This window comes from Hordeum vulgare, chromosome 4H (genome assembly GCF_904849725.1).
Source record: "Hordeum vulgare subsp. vulgare chromosome 4H, MorexV3_pseudomolecules_assembly, whole genome shotgun sequence".
Classification (NCBI taxonomy): domain Eukaryota; kingdom Viridiplantae; phylum Streptophyta; class Magnoliopsida; order Poales; family Poaceae; genus Hordeum; species Hordeum vulgare.
This window is the reverse complement of record NC_058521.1, coordinates 16,830,990-16,849,151: the sequence shown is the minus strand read 5'-3', so window position 1 is coordinate 16,849,151 and position 18,162 is coordinate 16,830,990. Positions and strand designations below refer to the sequence as shown.

Here is an 18,162-nt window from a genome sequence, read left to right as displayed (position 1 = left end):
ATTTTTGACAAAATAGAGTTGTCCGTCACTAGCGTGCTGGTTTTGATCAGGGATGAGTCCTCCATCTGGAGGCTAGTTGGCTGCCCCATCCAGTTCGACCCAGGCTGGGGCGTATTTTCCCCTGTTTCTCGAGGTCTCTATGCAAAGCATAGCCCCGTAGGTTGTTTTCCTAGGTTGTTCCGGCTGGTTTTTCGTTCTTTCTTCTTTGTTTTGGTCACTGCGATCGTTGTTTTCGCTCATGTACTTTGCCTTTGGGAAACTCCTTCTGAAATGGGATTTTAGCAATTCTCCTGCTAACTTTCAGAAAAAAGTTTTCCTCCATCGCCCCCCCCCCCCCCAAAAAAAAAATGGTTTAACCAATCATCTACAAACGATCAACCATGCAATTGATAACGGCTTGGTCCAGCCCGAAGTCCTGCATCCCCTGGCAAAAAAATGTTTTATCAACCAGGCGTGTAATGTTTTATCGCCGTACAGGAACACCGTCAGCGCATCAATAACGGCTTGGTCCAGCCCGAAGTCGTGTGGGTGGAACAACTGTTGCAACTGCCTCTGCAATGCCGACTCCCCCTCCCCCGCCTCACTCCCTCCATCCTCCGTCGCCCAGATGCGTGCACGTGCACGCCACCGCAGCAACCTAACGAGGTGCAGCAGCCCAGAGACAAACACAGCTAGTATCAGCACCACAACCAGCACCATCGGGCTGATCCCAGACCCCCTCCCCCTCTGCCTTCCCCTCCATCGACGTCACCCCACCGTCGTCCTTGCTCTTTTTGAAAGCACACCGCACTCCGGATCCAGCCAACGGAGAATAAAAATGAGACCATGGCAACGGAAAGGCGGCTATGATGCAAGCGAGGGAGAGGGGCCAACGACATGTGCGAGGGAGGGGCGCCGACAGGGGCGGGCTAGGGATTCGGCAAGGGCAAGCCGGAGAGCGGTTGAGCAAGCGAGTGAGTGAGTGGGCGAGCGAGTGATGTGGGAGGGTACTTTAGGAAACAAGAAAACAAATTTTATGTGACAAATTTTAAACTAGAAACATACAACAACTATTTCGATACAGAGGAAGTACATGTTAAACAATGCTTCAAATAACGCTTGCTTGCATGTCTCTGAGCGGACCGAGATCAGTTGACATGCCTCTGTGCAGTCATGTTGTAACATGCGGCCTCCCATCTGCCGTTCAAACAAGATCCAACGCTTTATATTGGCCCAAGTAAAAAACAAGCCACAACTACAAACTTAAGGGGAGCACAGAGGCGATGGCGGAGAAAAGCTAGGGATTTGGCGGGAGCCTCCAACTCTCCCATGTCGCGCCGTGGACGAAAGGGTGGAAGAAGATCATCGCAGTCGCGAAGGAGAGGACGGCGAGCTGCCACACAGGGGAGAGTATTGAAAGCTGCGCCCCAACGGTGGAAGGGAGGCAGCCCAACGTTGTCGCGGACGAGAGCGAGCAGTGGAAAATGAAGCCCAATCCTATATATGTACTGATGCTTCCCCCTTTTTTTTGCATATGTACATGTCTTTTTTGTAAAACTGTTGTTGTTTGTTAACTGAAAAAATGCAGCTTATCTTAGTACTAAAATTGACTAAAAAACTGATACTTACCTCAGTAGTTAAACTGCCACTGTTTTTAACTTCTGAAAAAATTGTTGATGTTTCAACCTATTCTGTAGCTTATTACTGGACTGAAAACAGACTGAAAAAACTACTCTGTAGCTTATTATCTCAGTACTGGACTGGAAACAGACTGAAAAACTGAACTCTGTTCCTGCATGCGTGTGGGAGATTTTTTGCTTTGGATGGATGGTGTCCGTTGAAATTTGTTTGAACGGCAGATGGAAGGCCCCATGTTACAGCGTGACTGCACACAGATGTCACCTGATCTCGGTCCAAGGCGTACGGCAAAATGAAAAAATTTAACCCAAAAACGCAATTAATTTACAATCGGAACCGTCTGACCCTTTTTTTGTGACATCTTTATCTTGAACGCTGTGTGACATCCGATACTATGTTGTGTGACGACTAAGTCATAGGCGTCACACTACACTGTATGACACATAAGACAAAGACGCCACACAGTGCAACGCAGCGTGACGCCTAACTATCAAACATCACACAAAAGGTCAGCTGAGTGAAAAAATTTCGAACCCGGTTTAGTCTGTGAAATACTTTCGTCCACGGGTCAAATTGGTCAATTTTACCCAGTCGCACTCGCATGCATGTATTCATTTGGTTCTGTTGCTAATCGTCCGAACCTTCTCCGGATATCACATTCTTTCTGTTGATAAGAAAATAACAAAATGTGCAGCATCCATCGATTGGTGTACGACCAACGGCTATGTACAGTTCCTACTATTTGTGCGGCAAGAATTATATAGTACACATATTATTCACTGAGGATCAAAAGGACAGACAACAGCAGTTCCTTAGGCAAGATCATAACTATTTGTCCTACTACTCCCTCTGTTCCTAAATACAGGTCTTTTTAAAGATTGCACTACGGACTAGTAGATTCATTCATTTTGTTCCGTATATAGTCCATAGTGAAATCTTTAGAAGACTTGTATTTAAGAATGGAAGGAGTATTTTCTAACAATTAAAGTAATAATATGCATTCATCATTTATGCTGAGTATGCCATTTCTAGAGGGAGGGGGGGGGGGGGGGCAGTATCCTTGCTTGGTACTCCCATGATATAAGAGCGTTTTGACACTATGTGGTATCAAAAACGCTTTTGTATTATGGGACAGAGAATAATAACAAAGGTAGGACGGTTGGACGTTGTACATGGTTATGCTTGTCCACACTTCCTTAGGCAGGCAACACCTTCTTCCTGATACTCCTGCTTTGTGATCCAGAACTCCGGCGCATCCTGTTTGTTCGAGATGGACAAGTCAGCAAAATATACCAGCAGACCAAAACATGATAAAAGCCCATGGTTTCATTTTTTATGCTAAACTTCGGTTCAATATATTCCTCTTGTTAGTAGCTTCCATATTCGAATGCACCACCACGATTGGTTAGCGGAAAGAAAAACGGTGAAAGCATAGCTTACATGGTCAGGTTCCTTGTGGGGTTCAAGTCCTAGACTTTGGCACGTGCGCTTGTGCATTATTTTTCAGTGGTATGACATGCCGACGTATACAATGCAGCACAAAGAAAAGTGTCACTCGGTCTCTCAAAAGTGCTCACAAGGGTACTGTGTTCTAGGAGCCTCTCCTACTGTCTTTGATTGCTCAAAAAAATGGGTACTGTGTTCAATAAGAGGGGGAGGGGGTGTTAAGCATCCATGGCCTCCACCCTCCCCCACCCTCCCAACTGGTTTCCACAATTTTCTTCCTAAGAACCTCACACACCCGAGCCCAACATGGTTTATGCCTGCAAAATCTTTGGGAGTTGGTAAGTTCGCTTCCATGACCTCCACCTTTCCCCTCTCGTCCTCTCCCACCCAATGACCCAACCTATCCTCCCGCCCAGTTTTCACGATTTCCTTCCTAAAAGCCACACACACACGAGGCCCCCACCTCGTTTATTGCCTGAAAACTGCCTGTAGCTCTTCTCCACTATCCACTGATCCCATCTTTTCTCTCCTCTCCTCATACATAGGGTTGCAAACAAGTTGAGTTCGAGCGAATTAGATTAGGCTTGGTCAACTCACACTAAAATTCAAGAGAGCTCAGACTAAGTCGAGTTAAGGAAGTATGGACAACAGCCGCCAGCCCCTCGGTCTGTGTCGCCCAGACCTCCCGTGCGGCTTCTTCGGTCGTGGCACCTCTTTCAGTTGGGTGTTGACTCAAGCCAGTGCCTGCGAGACCGGCTTCCAAAAAAAAGAACCAAAAAAAAACAGGTAATATGTCTTCATCGTCAGGCTATGTCACCATCCCTCCATGCCCGGTGATTTTTTATGGTAAGGCCCCCTTTGTTTGGGCTACAGATTCGTAAGAATCACTTCAGCTGTAGATTCCTGAGAATCAGCCATGTCTTTGGATTCTGGGAATCAGAATCTGATTGTTTGTTTAGCCTGCTCTGGGATAGCTGTAGAAACTATAGGGTTTTTGAAATGGCAGTAGTGCACTGTTTGCCGTATATGAGAAGAAGAGCAGGACAGAAGAATAGATGAAAAGAAGAACAGGATGACGTGCTCGTCGTTCCTTTTCGTACACACAACACTTGCAGCCTTTTCCAGTAAGTGTCAGCCTCAACTCCAACACCACGATGACATGCTCGCCGTCAACACCAGCAACCATGCCAGTGGAGGCAGAGAAGGCCATGAAGAGGAGAGCACTTGTCCGCGGGTTCAGGGTCGGGTTCGCACCCCGCCGGCGAGCCGCCGCCCTGGAAAGTCAACGGCACTGGGTTGTTTGCCAGACGGCACACGGCCTCCTTCCGTCGTCCTCGGCGCCCTCGCACATGGCCCCTACAGCCAGTCTCCTCTGACAGCCTCGGAGCCCACGGCGCCCACACACGTGGCTACTCAGGCACGACGGCGGTTTCTTCCGGCGCACGAGGAGACGACCTACAAGGCCTTGTGAGAGGACGACATCGATGGCCACTGGCCAGTACCTATCCAGGTGGAGCATCACTAGTGGGATGAGAGTGAGAACGGGGGCGGCGGCTGGGGGAATAGCAGGCTAGATGAGAGAGGAGTGGCACATTTGTGAGGATTGCGGTGGCACATTTGTTGTAATTTTGACTGGAAATAGGGGTGGCCGCTAAAACCGAATCGTTTTCTTTTGTGGGAAGGAGTAGAATCGCTAGAATCACCAAAATCGCTGCTTCCGGCTTCGGGTGCGTGCTAGTGCAATTTTCAGAATCGATTCTGCAAAGCCGAGTAGGAATCTGATGTCTTTGTTTGGGATTCTGATTTTGAAAGACCTAGAATCTGAAAATCACTAGCTGCAGCCCAAACAAAGGCCACCTAACTACACTGAGCTTGTTGCCTTGTGTATATTCATATGCGTGGCATTCGCCTCTGGGACATTTATTCCGGCGTAGCCTCTTGCCCGCCTTCCTCCTATGTGATGCGGAGCATCCTACGGACATCATCACGACAAGAGTCCGTTTAGCAAGTGACAGGCTGCGACGTCAACTCCACATACATGAAAGTGAATCATCTCCTTTGCACGTGTTCACTTGACCCTTTCGAGGATGGTATACTACTTGACACTCCACACATGTGCATGCATAGGTATTGCCGGAGCTTCACGGAGGACGAGGAGGAGTCAGGGCGCAAGTGTACACCTACACCATCGGCGAGGGGAGCTTGGAAGAGAACGAAGAAGAAGGGAGGACAAGCTTCAGAAAAGCCCGGAACCTCCGGCCACCAGCCCGGAACTTCCGGCCTCCAGCGTCCAACACAACCCCGGGCATGCCAACTCTCTGGATAGCCCGAAACCAGCCCGGACCTTGCCCGGAACCTACGGTGCCCGAAACTTCCGGCCGTCCCCGAAACTTCCGGCCTACCCGCGCAGACTTGGCCAAGTGGGTTGTATCTTTCCCATTTCGCCCCTCACTTACCCCTTGGTGGCTAGGACTATATATACTCTTCCCCCTCCTCATTTCTAGGGTTAGCAAAGTGATAGCTCATTCATAGATAAGCTTTGCTCCTTCCTCTACTTCTCATATGGAGACCGAGGCCTCCACCGGAGAAGATCCCTAGAGGATGTCAAGGCCCCTTTCGAGGGAAGATCCATCTTGAATTCAAGGCCCATCTCTCCTAGAGATTTGGATGAACTACCCATGTATCTTTGTTTCCATTGTTGTTCTTGGATCTTGATGCACCTCATGTATTGCTTGTGATTTGAATAGTACTTGGTGTGGATCTTGTCCAATAGAGTGTTTTCCCTTTGATTTCTCCACGTTTTCCCCTTGTGTTCATCGTGTTCTTCCTCGAATCCACTTCCAAGATCGGGCAACCCTCGGGTTTACCCCGTATCATCTTGGTATCAAGAGCCACGTTGCCACGAATTTGGAGCCCTACCCCCAACTTTCTATCCCTTAGTTCGAATTTTTCTTACCTATTTCGAAAGTTTCCCAATAAATAGCCCCAATAAATTTCTTGCATTTTAGTTTTTCTAGTGAGTTTTTGTTGATTTCTTTTTGTGGATCTAGTGCTTGGCAAGTAGATCTACCTCCCTTGGCGTTCCCTAGCCCCAATTTCTCCTTTTACCCCTTCAATTCCGAGCTGGAAATCGAGTTTTTCCGCCCCCGTTCTCTGATCTGGAAATTAAGGTTCATCTCGGAAGTATTTCCATGACCCCCGGAACTTTTGGGCTAAACAGAGAGTTTACACCAAAAATCCACGGTCAACCCCTGACCTTTCCCGCGACCTCCGAAACTTCCGGAGCATCCGGCCTAACAAGAGACATTACCCAAAATTTCAGCATCAACCTTTTCACCGTTTTGGCCATAACTAATTCATCCGGAGTCAAATTTTCGTGTTCCTTAGCTTGATTTGTAGCTATTGACATCCCCCATCCCACAAAAGTAGTTCCAAAATCATTTGACTCCATCAATTTTTCAGATATTTGGCATCTTTGCCTACTAGACCCTCCACCATAACTTCCGCACCACCACCATAGCCTTCTGCAACCTAACCCATTTTGGCTCCCATTGCATTTGTAGTTGTTTGAGTTGTGATTTGAGCTCCTAAGGTGTTTCGGCTACTTAGGGACAGTTGCTCCTTCATCAACCACCGGTGACTTGTATCGTGCCATCGACTACATCAACCATCGATGATTGCCATCGACGACGGCCATCCATCCTTTGAGAGCATCTTCAACCGGAAGCAAGGTCGGCTTACCCCGACTTCGTGAAAGGTTAAGTGTGACGAAGGTATCCGTTCCGTCACAATTTTTTCCTTGCCATTACACCTTGATAGCCCCACCATCTTTGCGATTACCTTCATACCTATTGAGACTAGCTATCCGAGCATTGATGGGCTTCGCAAAAACTTGAGCACCATTGTCCGCATGTTGTGTATGAGTCTACCACTGAGCCATCTACTTCTGATGTGCCATCCTCCTCATCCTAGCTTGCTTATGGCATGTCATCGCCCGCTTCTACCTATTGACCACTATGTTTTTTATAGTGCTAACATGTTGTTCTTCGGTCGACTTCTTATCGCGATGCTGTTGTTCATCCCGAAACTTCCGGAGCATCCGGCCTAACAAGAGACATTACCCAAAATTTCAGCATCAACCTTTTCACCGTTTTGGCCATAACTAATTCATCCAGAGTCAAATTTTCGTGTTCCTTAGCTTGATTTGTAGCTATTGACATCCCCCATCCCACAAAAGTAGTTCCAAAATCATTTGACTCCATCAATTTTTCAGATATTTGGCATCTTTGCCTACTAGGCCCTCCACCATAACTTCCGCACCACCACCATAGCCTTCTGCAACCTAACCCATTTTGGCTCCCATTGCATTTGTAGTTGTTTGAGTTGTGATTTGAGCTCCTAAGGTGTTTCGGCTACTTAGGGACAGTTGCTCCTTCATCAACCACCGGTGACTTGTATCGTGCCATCGACTACATCAACCATCGATGATTGCCATCGACGACGGCCATCCATCCTTTGAGAGCATCTTCAACCGGAAGCAAGGTCGGCTTACCCCGACTTCGTGAAAGGTTAAGTGTGACGAAGGTATCCGTTCCGTCACAATTTTTTCCTTCCTTGCCATTACACCTTGATAGCCCCACCATCTTTGCGATTACCTTCATACCTATTGAGACTAGCTATCCGAGTATTGATGGGCTTCGCAAAAACTTGAGCACCATTGTCTGCATGTTGTGTATGAGTCTACCACTGAGCCATCTACTTCTGATGTGCCATCCTCCTCATCCTAGCTTGCTTATGGCATGTCATCGCCCGCTTCTACCTATTGACCACTATGTTTTTTATAGTGCTAGCATGTTGTTCTTCAGTCGACTTCTTATCGCGATGCTGTTGTTCATCCCGAATGGCAGTTTGCAATGGCAAAGGAGACTACTTCTATTGAGCGCACCAACACGTGGGATCTTGTTTCTATTCCTCCTTGTGTTCGCCCCATCAATTGTAAGTGGGTCTACATGGTTAAGACTTGCACTGATGATTCTCCTGAGCGCTACAAAGCTCATCTTGTGGCTCATGGCTTTCAGCAAGAACATGGTCGTGGTTACGATGAGACTTTTGCTCTTATGGCCCATATGACCATTGTCTGCACACTTCTTGTTGTGGCATATGTTCGCCATTAGTCCGTGTCTCAGCTTGATGTTAAGAATGTATTTCTTAATGTTGAGTTGTGTGAGGAGCTCTACATGCAGCCACCACCTGGATATTTTGTTCCTGGTGGCATGGTATGTCGTCTTTGTCACTCTCTGGCCTTAAGAAAGCCCACATACCTGGTTTGAGCATTTTGCCTCTATTGTTACTGTCGTTGGATTTTTGGTGAGCATTGATGACCCTACGTTGTTTGCCCACCTTTCTCCTTGTGGTCGGACTCTTCTTCTATATGATGATGACATAATCATCACTAGTGACGACTCTGAGTACATTGCACGGCCGAGTTGCTGAAGAAGCAAAGCGAAGCCAACCAAACGATGATCCTGGAGCTACAGGGGGCTTGCTCGGGCATAAAAGGAGGCGCAAGACACCCTTAAGGCCAAGATTAAAGCACCGAATTGCAAAATCGGATGGATCAACTAAAGGCGAAGGAGACTAAGATCAAGGACCTGAAGGAGACCGCCAAGAAGGCCGACACTGAGTGAGGTTGGTGCGGGCCAAGCTCTGAACAGCCCAACTGGTCATGTCATGTAAGTGTTAAAAGACTTTCCAAATTCATTGTTTTGGTTTTCTACCTTTGCTCGGCTCTTTTCCTTAGTAACAATTACTTAGCCTTGTACCCGGATATGGAGGAGGCAAGGCAGGCATCACTACACTTTCAACACCTTTTGGTCTGACTACCTCAACACGGATATCGTCGTGACGCTGCCGGATCGCCTGTGAAGGATCAACCAGATATACAAAAGCATGGGTTCTTTCTCTTTCGAAACGATCAGGACTAGGTTACTAGACAACATCGACTTGAGGCTGTCTAGAGCCGACCGGGCCTTCATTGGTCTAGATGAATTTGTCCGACTTCTTGAGGAGTCGATACAACGACAGAGCCTTCTAGTCGAGTCGACAGATGAAAAGACTCAGGGTGACGATGCAACGAGCTAGCTTTTGGACCTCCTTCAGGTTCTCGGGCCTGCCGAGTTTGGAGATCACGGTTATCTTGTCAGAGTTGGACTCGATGCCGCGCTAAGAAACGATGAAGCCGACCAGTTTTCCCGGTGGCCACGAACACACATTTGCTCTAGTTTAGCTTCATGTTGAATCGACGTGGGTTAGCAAACGTCTACCACTGAATGGCCTCCACGTCGTTGGATTTTTTGCTAACCCACATGTTGAACTGGCCAGGAGATCATCCTGTTTCTTCGTGTTGACCACGACGACGTCGACGTAGGCCTAGACATTGATGTCGATTTGGTCGTGGAGGCATTTCCGCATGGTGCGCTGATAGGTTGCGCCAGCATTCTTGAGCCAGAAGGGCATCATGATGTAACAAAAAGCTCCAAAAGGGGTGACGAACGAGGTCATCTCCTGATCAGATCCCTTGATAGCGAGTAGGATGCAGGGGAGCGGGGAAGGATCTTTAGGGCAGGCTTTGTTGAGACCGGTTAGTCAATGCATATGCACCAAGTGCAGTTCTTCTCCATGGATGAACCCGACGTTCTTCTCCATGGATGAACCCGACAGCCAGAAGCCGGGCTAGCTCTTCTTCACTAGCCTTACATGTCACAGTTCTCACAGAGAGTACAAGCACGCTTTCCTATGCACTACCTAGGTCGATGATATCTCAGCGCTCGTCGTGGTGTCGGTCAAGTGCACCTTAAATTTCTTTGTGTCATGGCCTAGCTGGAAAGCGAAGGTCGGCTTGGCCTTCTAGCTCAGAGAGTAGCCCTATGGATCCATCATCTTCCAGCTTTCGATCAACTCAACGGCAACGAGCTCAGATTTAGCTAGGTCAATATTGGCCCTCGCAATCATGCAAGCGTTTGAAGTTGTCGATGACCATGATTATCTTGTTGGTGCGCAATATATCTTCAGTTTTAAGTACACGTAACAGGGATTGCATGAACTTTGTGTATGTTGGGCAGCCGAGAAGAGCATGATAAGCGCCCTTGAAGGGACGACCTCAATGGAAAGTGTCTCAACTCGAGAGTTTCCGGGGTGCAAAAAATAACATCCAAGGAGATTTGACCCAAGGCTGGGCATAATTCTCGTGCACGAACAAGATGCCCATCTTCTCCGTCGTCTCGGTGTAGAGTACGTTTATGACGCTGCCACCATCCATCTGGACGTTGGATAACTGGCAGCCCCCAATAATGGGGGGATCTCCCTAGGTGGGGAATATAGTTTGGGTGATCGGTCCAGTCAAAAGAGATCACCGAGTCGGACCCATCAAGCCACTTGGGCACGTCGGTACCTGCGCCTTCTGAAAGTTTGAATCATATTAGCTTGGGCTTCCTTCATTCTCTTTTCTTGACCTCACGGCTCACGCAATGTGATCTTCCGGGCCCGCTTGGACTCAAGGACACAGAAGACTACGTTCACCTTCTTTACCTCCACCGTTGGGAGAGTCATTCTTGGCGTTCTCGGGAGCGGCGTTGAAGCCTCACTCTAGGTTCATGCGCATCGTCGAGCTGCCAGGTAATTGTGGTAGCTACAGGGGCCATCTGTGATTTCCTCATAGGTTTTCCTTCGGGTTTTGCCCTTATATTTGCCATGGGTGCTGCTGCTACTTGCCGAAGCCGCCTCCTCTGCAAGGAGCGTTGTACTCGACCACGGCAACAAGGTAGGAATCCAACTCGTCATGCCTGCGCTTGCGGTTCCAGTTGCACCGTGGGCGCCCGAATCGTCCCTCAGGGACTCGGCCATGTCATTGCTCTTGCCGGATGTGCCCTTCCGACCAGCCTGCATGGCCTCCTTGCTGATGGCGTAGTCATTGGCGATGTCCATGAGCTCGCTCATGCTCCAGATCTAGCCAGCTTGTGCCTGAGGTGTTTGTCCTGCCCTCCGAGCTGGAAAGCTTGGATGGCCTACTCATGAGAGCCTTCTTCCAGAGAGTTCCTTCTCGTGAGTTACCGCGATAATCACTGGTGGATCGTCTCGTTTGCTTCCTGGTTGCAATTACCGAGGTATAGGCGTTGCCCGACCTCTGGTAAGTGTCCTCAAAGTTGGCCATGAATGCATCCTCAAAGTCCTGCCACTGGTTGACCGAGTTGGGTGGTAGGTCGTTCAGTCATGCCTGAGAAGCAGAGGATGTAGTGGAGCGCGTTTAACTCATTCCCCCCCCGGTCATGTTGACAACGGTGAGGTAGTTGGCCAGCCAGTGATCCGGCTTGGCAACACCAATGTACTTGTTGATATTCCGCACCCAGAATTTTTTTCGTACGGGGTGCTCTAGGACCTTGTAGCTGAAGCATGGCAAGTTGATAAATGCAGCTACGAGCGAGCCGGGATGAGGATCTCGACATCCCTTCTGTACTAGGACGCTTAGGCGCTGCGGAGAGCTTGTATGTCTCGTGCACGTCCGACTGGTTCCCAAGCCGGTCATAGACCATGCGAGGCCGACGAGTGCGATGGTCGGCTTCCGTCCAAAGCCATGCGAGCCTCGAGGCCGAATCGCCGGCCTGGCACTGTCAATTTGACGGCTTGGAATGTGGTTAGGACATGAAAATCAAACCACGTCGGTGTCAGTGCGCATCTGAGAGGTGGTTGCCAACTGATTGCACGATTTACTATCTCGCCATGTTCCACAATCATCGTCTTGATCATGGCTTAGCGCGGTTGTACTTTTCGGTCGTTGGGTGATCTCGCTCGAGCTGGATATTGTCGACCAGAGCCGCGGCTACGAGATTGGTCACCGGCTTCGATTGAGCTCTATTGTGGTTGCCCACCAATCATATCTAGTTGCAAGGGAGTTGCACTCCTTCTGAAGGGGGAGTTGTGCCTGCGCAAGGGCCTTGTGTTGAGCTACCTAGGTGATTATATTTATGGTAGTGAGCCTCATGCGAGAGCCTGAATATGGTGTGCAATGGAGATCGCTAGGATCACGTAGGTGTGTGCGAGATTAGATGGTCTATAGTCTAACTCTAGCCTTGCCTTATATAAGGAACAAGGTCTAGGGTTCACAGGATGTCCAGCTCGGTTACGCACGGGTAGGATCCTCCGAGATCCCCAAGATGCTTTGCTTTAATCTGCAAGCTCATGGTGCCTCATGATGTGTCTGTCCGTCGGGTAGTGGTCTGGTTCGTACCGTGGCTGATGGGCCGACTTCCGGCCTGCTGATGCCCCCCGCCCTTCCATGGCACTGTCACATGCTTTCTTTGGAAGTTAAGTGAAGACTTCAACCCGGCTGAGTATTTAGCAGTTCAAATTCAAATTTAAATTTGGCCAGGACTTCCTAGGCAATACTTTCGATAGTAAGTCATCTACTTAGGCTCTGCTGTGCTGAACCTTTTTATATTCTGCTATGAAAATATAGCCACAAAATGATAAAATAAGCAAAAACTGGTCGGAAAAGCTGGATTATCATAAACAAACACAGTGTGACCATAGCCTTAGACTATATTGCAAACTTAAGATTTGTGGATTTGGCACCCCCTAAACAGTCATTTATCACGTTAAAACTAGGTAGTATAGGCGCTGCATCCTTATAAGTTCCTACTCTTGGTTTTCTGTATAACTTCGCTGCTCTCGGATAAACATCAAAATATGTGTCATTATGTATTTAGGATTTGCCGGTACAACCCATTTTAAATTTAAGAGGTGAACTAAACTACAATACTTCAGGCAAGAAAGCTAAAAAATTCTAAAAGTTATTACCTTCATAATTCCAGCAAGTACTGCACCTCCTAGATAGACCATATGCTTTCTCCGTGGAGGATCCTCTATACGCAGACGTAACTTCTGTACGTACTCAAGAACATACAGGTTATGAAAGGAGAACGGGAATAAACAGTATTACTGATTATAAAATGTGGTGTTCTGGTAAATGCATTCAGATTCCCCTTTGACTGTTTCCAGTTTTAATAAGCTAATGTGATCAGATTGCCTGTATTTGCAAAACATAAGTTATATTCTCCTTGATGGAAAGGTGAGGCAACAAGACTTGATAAATAAGGGCTGAATGAGTTGTATTGCTCACTAGAGTTTGCCAGCTTAAAAGGAAAATGGTACAAATTGGAAATGTAGTTATACAAAAAATATCAACTGTGCAGTCCATCAGAGGAGAATTAAACAAAATTACCTTGAGTCCATCCTTGTTTCCCTTCAAAACCACGTCGAGGTAGCGATCAAGAATTTCCTTCTCCAGCCTTAAAAAAGGTGGCAGTTTGTTAGTCATACGAAACCTAGATCCTTGTATAGATCAGCGCAAACAATGACTGGTCAACAGGGAGAAAGAACCAGAACAATAGCAAACAGCCAAGAAGGTGAGAAAAACAGTGTGGTGTGTAAGTGATGATATTGGAAACAGGTGACTCAGAATGCACTGTGATAAATAGCACAAAATGCAAGAAATGAACTACAGAATTAACATCTTACCGACTTGGCAGACCAGGATACATGGTACTTCCTCCACTAAGGACGATATGTTGGTAAAGCTGCAAATATTATCGAACATCGAATAAAAAATAGTAGCCAGCATGCAGTGATCTATCTAGGGAAGTAGACACTCTAAATGAATGAATGAATGATGACTAAAACTTCGATATGTTCTCAGGTTCTTCTTTAGTTAATATATATCAAACTGAAAATTTAATAACATTTGTTCCCTTACAAGGCATTAGCAGAATTCAAATTAAGAAAAAAGGAAGCAGGTATATGCTAGTCTAAGGGGATAACATACATACATAAAGCTCATACAACTCAAGATGCAATGTCAGACGCTCAATTAAGTCTCCATCAATAGCAAATGCACCTCATGATACATTGTCTATGAGTATGTTTATGTAGATAATCACAAGTAGTGCATATCTCTAGATAAACGTAGTCCAGAAGAACTGCAGTTGTACAATATAACCAATCAGTTATTCGTATACTTGTTCCATCTAAATACTTCAAGCAATAAAAATAACAGAAAGATTGGACAGGCAAAATTTACTATATTGTACTGGGACTACTGAAAGGTTTGTATACCGTCATGCGGTTGTCAATGTCCATTTCCTGAATGCAATGGAATGCCATATCTGCCAACCCATCACCTTCAACATCTATGAGTTCCTGTTCAGTAGATATTTTTACAAAGACTACCACACTTTAATATTTAATATTTTTGCAGAGAACTGCATAGCTATCTATCGCCGGAAGACTTTTGGCAAGAATGGAAGGAAAACAAACTTACAGGAGTAAAAAGAGCCTCAGGAGCCTGAAACCGTTCAGTGCCCACTTTAATTACTCTTCCATCTGGAAGCTGATCACAAGAATTTAGCCCAAACTATAAACAGAACAATAAAACAAAGTAGGATAATATACTTACAGTGTAACTTTTAACAAGAATTGTAGTTTCAAGTCCTAGCTGGTATTCACGTTTGTAATCATAGCTGTACATCTTTTTATGTCATGCCTATGACATATAACAGCAATCTGTAGTCAAGAAATAAGAACAACAAAACAACTCACCTTATATAGCATAGCTTCTCTTTTATTTCTCTTACTGTCTCAAAATCAGCAGATTTGTTCATAGCATACCTTATGAAATAGAACATAAAGAGGATGAGGAAATATAAGAAAGCTGAAGACTGCATCATCAGAGCAACTTTAACATCTTAAGATGGTAACTGGTAAGGGAATACCCTCTTCTTGAGAGCAGATCAACAAGATAGGATGTGATATGCCTTCCAGCTACATTCATTCTTTTCGTTAGATGTGGATAAGAATAACCATCAACCACGGGCACCTGCATGTGTAAATAAAACAACAGCAACAAAATGAAAGCTACAGACAGAAAATAACTAATAAAATTTGGCACAACCCTGCATGGAAAGAAACTGGTAAAAATAAGGACAATTGGGAAATTCATGAGGGCTGTGAATCTGTGATCTCTACAAAGAAACAAGGAAACTTAAATGAAACAAGGGCTGTGAATCAAAATGAAAGCGAACACAAAAATTAGTAAAACAAATTGACATGTGTGATTATTGAGGTAACATTGCATGGATACCTTAGTGCACAAATTGTAACTTATGACCACATGCATGACTTGATGACGTGGCATCGCTAAATGAAAAGGAAAAATAGGTAGTGGGTTGCAACTATTTAAGAATAGAGGGTAAGGTTTATAAATTTAGATATCTTATTCAAAATTATAAGACTAGCATGTAATTTTCATGAGATTTTCTCCATTTTATTCTCATTTATCTTCCCTCTCTCTTCAATATCTATGACTGAACACCATGACTTTTCTTAAACTCTGTTTGAAACCAAAATAGAAATTTTAAATGGAGGGGTTTTAAGTAGTGATTTTAGTTTATTTTTCTCACGGACCTCCAAAAAGTCAGGTATATCCTGATCCCAAAATTAGAAGGGTAACTCCTTTGGTTGGCTCAATACAATTACAAGTACATCAGCAAACATTATACAAACGTGCTAGATAGTCAGATGGTATTTCTACAACTATCACAGAGAATCTAGAGATAGAATCTGTTCATACCACATGGGTGACACCATCACCAGAATCTATGACAAGTCCAGTCAGCAAACCTGGGAAGTAAACATACGTGTAAAAGGAGTACTAGTACAATTTTGTGTGCATTTCTATGTCCTTGATTGTGCTTAAAGAGGTAAAGTAAGTACCTTGAGCATATAGCGAAAGAACTGCTTGGATCTGGATGAAGACCCCAGAGAAGTTGTATTTCTCAAACATTGTCTCAATCTGTTGATCATGGGGTTCAATTTACTAATCATTATGTAGAAGCTCAATTTGCAATATAAAATAGCCTGAGAAATTAAAAGAACCTACCATTTGCTCACGGTTTTTCACAGGATTGAGTGGCGGATCTGTCAGTAAAATTTTACACTCGGATGGTTCAACCTATATGAAAGAAGAGTAGTGTGACGATTTACATGGATCTAAGATAATTAAGGATTATATTCAAAGGTATTGAGAAAGTATCTTTTAAAGGGATTCACACCACAACCAAAGTAAAGAATATCAATATGCATACCTTCAGCTCGCTATAAAATGCATGATCCCATATATGGCCCATATCATCCCAATTTTGAACAATCCCATTTGTGACAGGATATGAAACATCAAGCTGATGTCTCAAATCAGCGCAAGCAGCTCCCACCACAATATCCTGCGTTGAATATAAACACAAATTACAAGGAGTACTCAACATTAAGAGACAAAATAAAGGATGGAATCTGAACTGTCAATTCTTGCTCCTGGAGTGACTCCTCATAGCGAAGCAATGGCCTTCCAACGACACAAGGAAAGACAGATGTAGGGAAATTTTCTCCCGCAAAGCCGCACTTTACATACTGCAACGTAGGTGCCAAATTAGAACAGCAAAACCACCCGACTATAACAGAGAGTATTTCGCGTTTCTCTGTCATAGAAAAGATAATGAAAATCAAGAAACTGGTAACAGATCAGCTAGAGGTTTCACGAAAACAAATTACAATTTGAATATTATTTGTGCTCGATAAAAATCCAATGATAGCTCAGTGAAACCAAAGATGTGACTGCCTACTGATTTCCACATAATTATTTAGCGTCCTGTTATGCCATATCCGTGCAAAGCATGAAAAGCTGATCCGAACCTAAAGATGAAATTGACATGCCAGTTCCAAACGCAACTCGGAAAGCAATCCCAGCAGAAATACGATAAAGAAAGGGGGCAGAACGTTCTCGAACATTTCTATTCCCCTACAGTTTTCAACTCGGGACCAACTCCGCACTCCGCACTGATGACTCGATCCAGATTCTGGAATACCCTCGGCTGATTCCGTCCGAACCTGGCTACCCTATTCCCCAAGCCTAACCATGACTCATCCGCCTCGATCAATCACCGCCAGCCGAAGGGCGTTAAAGAAACAGGGAGTGGAGACGCAGATCTACGGTGAGGGGAGGGGCGGGGCGGCGGGATGGGCTCTTACCCCGGTGCCGTTGTCGCACACCACCACCTTGTTGCTCTCCATTCTAGCCGGTCCTCCCTCGCCAAGCTCAACAGAGGGTGTGGGGGTTGGGGAGGGGGGGCGGCGGAATGGACTCTTACCCCGGTGCCGTTGTCGCACACCACCACCTTGTTGCTCTCCGTTCTAGCCGGTCCTCCCTCGCCAACCTCAACAGGGTGTGTTTACAGCCGGCGACTTGAACCGGCCGTTTGGACGGACGGTCTGACCCATCAAAAAACAAAATTGTCTAAATGTCAGTACAAGTTAAATTTCGCATGAATATATGTAGACCCAGACACGTCCACCATATTGGAACAGACAATTTAACCCATCATAAATTGTATCAAATCCTAAAGTCCACCAAACCTACTGTCCTCCTCCCATTTTTGTCCATCATTTCCACGCACAACTGTCGGTGTCGTCCACCATTTACTACGCCCAATTGTCGTTGTCGTCCACCATTGCTCCCACATCTTCCCTACCGGCCCCAATCTATCACCCTAGATGTCGACTAGGTCGTCCTATACCGTCGCCAAGGAGGCTACTTCGGCAACGGCCGTGGGTCTCTCGTCCTTGGCTCCGGTGTGCAAGTCGGAGAATGTCGCACGAAGGGACCGGCAAAGGAGGCAGCAGGAGAGGGAAGCAACGTCGCAGGGAGTGGATGTCGACCTCGAGGAGCCCCCTCACACACGCACGCGTAAACCCCACGCCAGACACCCCTCCCCCCCCCCCTTCATCTAGCCCCCGACAAGGATCATGTCGTCCGACCTGGTCGGGTCAGAGGACAATCCAGCGGCCGTTTGGGAGGGCACTCCAAAGTGTTTTCTGCTAACGCGGAGGGCGGTGGATGACGTCTTTCACTTGACGCGGCTCCAACAGACACGAACAAGCACGAGCATCGGCGGTGCCCGGCCTACCCACATCATGTTCAACGAAATGACACGGTAGGAC

At 46.3% G+C, this 18,162-nt stretch overlaps 1 protein-coding gene across 1 annotated transcript; it reads right to left on the bottom strand.

The window, feature by feature from the left end:
- Positions 1-2,373: 2,373 nt before the first annotated feature.
- LOC123447433 (actin-related protein 2) lies at positions 2,374-17,394 on the bottom strand. Its single transcript, XM_045124033.1, has 15 exons — positions 17,194-17,394; positions 16,465-16,575; positions 16,257-16,391; positions 16,052-16,123; positions 15,886-15,964; positions 15,743-15,792; positions 14,886-14,989; positions 14,713-14,781; positions 14,570-14,633; positions 14,435-14,503; positions 14,230-14,313; positions 13,636-13,694; positions 13,340-13,406; positions 12,916-12,999; positions 2,374-2,874 (listed from the first exon to the last, which is right to left on the bottom strand). The coding sequence occupies exons 1-15, from the start codon at positions 17,233-17,235 to the stop codon at positions 2,794-2,796; spliced, it is 1,170 nt and encodes a 389-aa protein (XP_044979968.1). The 5' UTR covers positions 17,236-17,394; the 3' UTR covers positions 2,374-2,793.
- Between the last annotated feature and the right edge of the window lie 768 nt (positions 17,395-18,162).

Coding starts and splice junctions, on each gene's coding strand:
- LOC123447433 (XM_045124033.1), bottom strand. CDS start 17,235: ATGGAGAGCAACAAGGTGGTGGTGTGCGACAACGGCACCGGG. Junction 16,124..16,256: donor CATTTTATAGCGAGCTGAAG/GTATGCATATTG, acceptor TCTTTCATATAG/GTTGAACCATCCGAGTGTAA. Junction 14,504..14,569: donor TTCTTGTTAAAAGTTACACT/GTAAGTATATTA, acceptor TCTTGTGATCAG/CTTCCAGATGGAAGAGTAAT.